We start from the raw sequence: 5,237 nt of genomic DNA, 5'->3' as shown, positions 1-5,237 counted from the left end.
AGGGAGGAGAGGATGATTAAAAGTGTTTTTATAAGTACGTGTAGTACATTTATTGATTTCCTGTTATTGTTGGGTAAGGTTTTAGATTTGGGGGGTAAAATTTTTATTTTTTAACCTGAAGTTTCCCATGATTAGCTTATAAGGCTGATAATAGTCACCTAAATTTCTATTCCAATAGTTTGTCTTCTGTAAATGAAGCTGCTTCATGAAAAATTTGCTTACATATCTTAGCTGCAAAAACATTCAGTGTTGATTAAATTTGAATGAGAGAAATATGAAAGTGCAATTTACCAGAAAATAAATTATAGAAGGTATATTGAAACATTATAGAGTATATCTGGAAGTATTTTGATGTTCCTTTGTTCTGTGTGTTTTACCTCTTATCTCTGTTTGTCATTTCCTGGTTCTGTCTTGTGCTTTCAATCTACAAAATCCTGCTGTAGGCCAATGTTACGTGGTGGGTCAGCTGCTACCACTTCCTCTAACCCTCATCATGACAACACCAGGTAAAGAGCATTTTTTTGTTAAGTCATGATCCACTAATTCTAAAATTCAGATTTCTGTTCCCCTCTTTCCAGTGATGTTATTTTAAAACACAGTGCTCATTTTTATGCTGCGTCTCAACTCTTGAGATATTTCAGGCCTTTATTCCTTCCCCATCCAAGTCACCTGCCCAGATCTCAGTTGTCTGAGATACACTGTGCTGCAGATCTCTGACTCAGGTTAATGCATGACAGGAGGCTCTTACATTATATGAGCTGTATAGTTCCAGTATTTGCTATTAATAGAGAGCTTGCTAGAAAATTTGGCCTTACCTCACCTAATTTGGAGGTACTCTCAGTAACATGCCTGTGATTGTTTGTTGGGTGTAGCTGGATGCCTTTTCCCTGCCATTCATTGTCTTGGCAGATTGACATCGTGTCAGTGGAACTGGGTAAAAGATTGACACATAATCCCATCATCAGGATAATGGAAAAAAAATAGTCCCTTCACATCCATTTTTCCCATTTGCCATTTAGACTTCAGTGCTTTCATTAAAATGGAGGTTTAGATTTGTGCTTAAGTAGAAATTGGATTCAAGCAGGTGATTCTTCTCTAACTCAGGAATTCAGTTTTTTAAATGGCCCAAGAGATATCTCAAAGGGTTTCTTGCTGGTAACCCTCTTGATTTAACCCTTGGAATGGCTTGGAAATTGTAGAGCAGCAGTGATACACTGTGATGTGAGCTGGGAGGGAGGCATGTGCATCTCACTGAAATGCTGACCCTTCCTGCCTCTCACAGGGGAGGGTGAGGGACAACTGTGCTGTAGAGCCGTAGGTGCATCTACTACTAATAAAAAAATAACTACAAAAAGACCCTTATCAGAAATTTCTTTGGCTTTTTGAGGACCTGTAGAGTAAGGAAAACTTGATTTATGTTTTTGCAGATCTGAAGGATTTCACTGTTATTGAAGTCCAGACTAGTGCAACTCTCATGTAGCAATAGCAGTTATTATTGAGAAACAAAGTATTGATGAGCAGTGATACATGGAAACGTGACAATTTGTCTGTTGGGGGAAGAGAGGCTGCTTGAGCTGAGGGCATTTAAGAGCAGTTTCTTGAACGTGATGGAAGAATCTGCAGTGCAAAATTAGTTTCTGCACTTAAGTGCATTCTGCAAGCTCCAGGAATTCTGCTCATATTCTCGTTAGTTCAAGTTGACCATTAACTGTCATTAAATGCTAAACATTCTTTTAGGTGTATTCATTGTCAATTTGGTAGCCTTGGCATCATTTTGTTCCATTTCCTAAGCTGTTTGCAGCAGTTGTTCACGGGTCCTAATGAGAAAGGAAGTCAATGGGAGCTAATATTGGAAACAAAGGTTTTAAGATAGAAAGTGAGAAGCTCAGGGGTAGGTGGGGGATCAGGAACTGTTTTTACCTGTTAGTTGTTGGAAATTAATCTGGTTAAGAGATAGCACTTGGATGATCAAAATACATACCTATGTAGACTTTCTGCCACTTTTTAACTGATAATAAATGTTCTGTATTTATTTAACTTGTCCTGGAGTTGGAATAATGCTATTTCTGAATTGCTGCATTAAGAAAACTCAGAGTGCCCTAGGAACAAACTTTCTAATGCACACAGTTCAGCAAGCAGTGAGTAACTCTGCACTGGGTTCTGTTTGCCAGATTCTCTGCCTAAAATACAGAAATTAATGTGACTGAGGTTCTTAATCTCAGTAAGTGTCCCCTTGGGACATTTAAGTAGGTACTTAAAGAAGACACTTCGCAAGTCTCTGGTTATTTCTACTCTTGCCAGGTCTCTTGCAACTTTGGCACTGTAGGTCAGGCAATGTTCAGGTTTCATGAATCAGTTAAATAACTGGAAACAGTCTTTTGAGGAACTGTGTGTCAGCAGGAAGTTTGTCTGTGTAGAGAATCTTCAAAAATATTTAAGTGTGGAGAGCAACCAACCCGAATTTAGTCAAGCACTTACCCACTTCATATGTGCTTTACACAGTTAGGATCCTATTGAAATGCAGCTCTGTAACAGCTGCAAAAAAAAATTTAGTTCTTCTTTCCATCACCACCAAAATATTCACCTGCTAGAATGTTGATAAAATATGGCATGATCTGCATGGCTGAGACAGCTGAACCTTCTCCTTTCTCTGATAGATATGGTCTCTCCAACTTCGATACGACGCTCGAGGGAACACCAGATGACATGACAGTTGTAGATGCTGCCTCCTTACGAAGACAGGTATGTAAAGCACCGTAGTTGACAGTATTAGGACAAAGCTGTAGTGGTAAAATGGAGAAAGAGGTTTTCTCTATGACTACAAAGGTATCCACAACAGGCAGGGCAAGGGCTCCTCTCTGTGCCCCTGCTGGACTGCCCACACATATCATGTATTGTTCTGGAAATCTGGAGAATCTGACTCCGTTTCTGTTCCTAAATATTAGGGACTGTAAGATTTAGTCACTACTGACTGAAGACAGAGAGTCAAATTATCAACTGTTTAACATCCATCTGTTTGAGATACTAATTTTACGTGGTTATTTGGAAGCTTCTAGAAGGTGTGGCAACTTTCAATGAAATATTAAAAGCCTGTATTTGTTTTTAGATAATCAAACTTAATCGCCGTCTCCAGCTCCTGGAAGAAGAGAACAAAGAGCGTGCTAAGAGGGAAATGATCATGTATTCCATTACTGTAGCTTTCTGGCTACTCAATAGCTGGCTTTGGTTTCGGCGCTAGACACAGCTCTCAGAAAGATTTACTAGTTGAAAACACAAACAATTTGCAAAATTCCTTGTTTCTGTTTCGGAATTGTATGCTGTTTTATAATGAATACACTGGAAACTTCTACCACAGATAAAGGCTCTAGAATTGCAGTATTAAAGGGACACCTTGTTCAGTTATATAATGTATTTAATAGATTTGCATTGCAAATGCTGCAGTATCCTCCTTTGCATGCTTCTGTGTAAACATGGACCTGCCCATGGGGAGTCTGCTTCATGCAGTGTGACAGCAGTCTCCAGGACTAGCCACTGGAGGTTTTGTTGTGGAACGAAGAGAACAAATGAAATGGGTTTGGGAAAAAAAAAAAACAAAAACAAAGGAATAAAAAGTCATTTTTATTGTTCTGTTGTTAGATGCAATTAAACAATTGCACTAGTTTTCCTTTAGTCCAAGTAGTTTGAGATGGGCCATAATCAAGAAGTGTGTCCTGTTTCATGAGTATGTTCCTTGTTTAAGTACATGTTCAGGTTGAATAATAAAAGGAATTCTTTGCTAACATGCAGATTGTCCAGAGGTGTGTAATATGTATTTTTTTTAGGTTTAATTTTGCAGATGTTTTTCTATAAAATACATTTTTAAACAAGTCAGTCTGTGAGTGATCAACATATTATGGAGTACAAGATTTTGATGTAGAATCTTTAATAAAACTCTCTCAAAAAAAGCCCAGCCCCAAACCATTGTTTAATATCATTTATGAGAATTTATCTGAGATTTTATCTAAACTATTAGTCTTTGAAGTAAGTAGTGGCAGTGGCCTGAACAGCTCTAAAGCAGCAGGGGGGCATGTGACAGCCCAGTGCAGGCTGCCATCCCCTGCGGGTTGTGGTGCTGGTGGCAGCTGTCAGAAATGGGGAGCCAGCCTGGAGTGCCCTGGTACCAGGGTCAGTTTAAACATCCCCTGCTCAGCCTCGTGATCCACCTTATTTGGTAGATACGGGCACAGGGGCGCTGAGGGAGCTCCCTGCAGGCTGGTGGCTTCAGGCCCCTGAACGGCAGCGGCAGCCGCAGCCCCTTCCCCGCAGAGCACGGAACCACTCGTGCCAGTGTGCCGGAGACCGGCGGTGACGCCGCAACGCTGCTCAGAGGGAACCTTCCATGCACAGCTGGACCTAGCCCCCTCTGCAGGACCCTTTTTGTGCTGTAGCAGGGCACAGCGGGGTGAAGGATGGATGATGCACAGCGGCTGCAGAGGAGAAGGAGCCAGAGTCTGTTTCAGCGCTGTCCTCGCTCACCCCGCAGCGCTGCCGCCGCGGCACAGTGCCCGGGCTGCCCCTGCACGGTGGGACCCAGGGCGCTGCTGGGGCTTGCACACGGGGCTGGGGGGCAGTGCCGCAGTGCCCTGGACAGTGGATTCCGGGAGCAGCAGCATGAGAAGGCCTGAGGATTTAGATACAAGTGCTGCAGATGCCAGGAGGAATGCTGCTCTCACCCCTTCCTGTGATGTGGAGTCAGAGTGGGCTCAGTGTGGCTGTTGCACTGCCGTACAGGCTGCTGTACCTGCTTCCTTGGCTTCTCCCATGGGACTGTGGCATATATTTTTTCTGAGCTTTGTTTACTGTGTTCTGTGATTCCATAGGGGTGTTTGGTGTGCATGTTTTCTTACCGTGAATGTTCAAGTGTGTGCCTTTGTCTTTCAGTAAAGACGATAAAAAGGGCCAGGCCTGCTTTGCACGTTTTCTGCATTTTCCATTTTATATCATGACCTTTGCACGGAGGATGTATTGTAAGAACTCTGATGGTGCAAATGAGGGCTGAGCGATTGTACAAAGAACTGTATAGGCGACAGTCATAAATAAAGCTTCTTTTAAGTGCACAAAACCGGACTTTTGTCTTGCACGTGGGAATGGAACTCAAAGATTTTAGAACGCCGCCACCTGAGGAGCCGCCCGTGGGGCACGTTCGGCGAGTGCCGCTGCCCCGGGACCCGCTGCCAGGGGCTCGCTCACACCACGGC

The 5,237-nt window shown here is 42.7% G+C and overlaps 1 protein-coding gene across 15 annotated transcripts in view; it reads left to right on the top strand.

Annotated features, from left to right (window-relative positions):
* MFF (mitochondrial fission factor) overlaps positions 1–3,794 on the top strand; it is an 18,119-nt gene extending 14,325 nt beyond the window's left edge. For 12 of the 15 annotated variants that reach the window (XM_017726519.1, XM_017726518.1, XM_017726516.1 and 9 more), the window contains 3 exons: positions 444–506; positions 2,658–2,742; positions 3,107–3,794. In XM_017726519.1, the coding sequence (XP_017582008.1) occupies positions 444–506; positions 2,658–2,742; positions 3,107–3,238 (280 nt within the window). In that variant the 3' untranslated portion in view covers positions 3,239–3,794. The remainder of the gene's footprint in view (positions 1–443; positions 507–2,657; positions 2,743–3,106) is intronic. The other 3 variants (XM_017726524.1, XM_008644174.2, XM_008644171.2) reach the window with 1 other exon arrangement.
* The last annotated feature ends 1,443 nt before the right edge of the window (positions 3,795–5,237 follow it).

The sequence above is a fragment of the Corvus brachyrhynchos genome, unplaced genomic scaffold (genome assembly GCF_000691975.1).
Source record: "Corvus brachyrhynchos isolate BGI_N302 unplaced genomic scaffold, ASM69197v1 scaffold221, whole genome shotgun sequence".
Taxonomy (NCBI): domain Eukaryota; kingdom Metazoa; phylum Chordata; class Aves; order Passeriformes; family Corvidae; genus Corvus; species Corvus brachyrhynchos.
The sequence above is the reverse complement of the archived record's forward strand: the minus strand, read 5'-3'. Positions and strand labels throughout refer to the sequence as shown.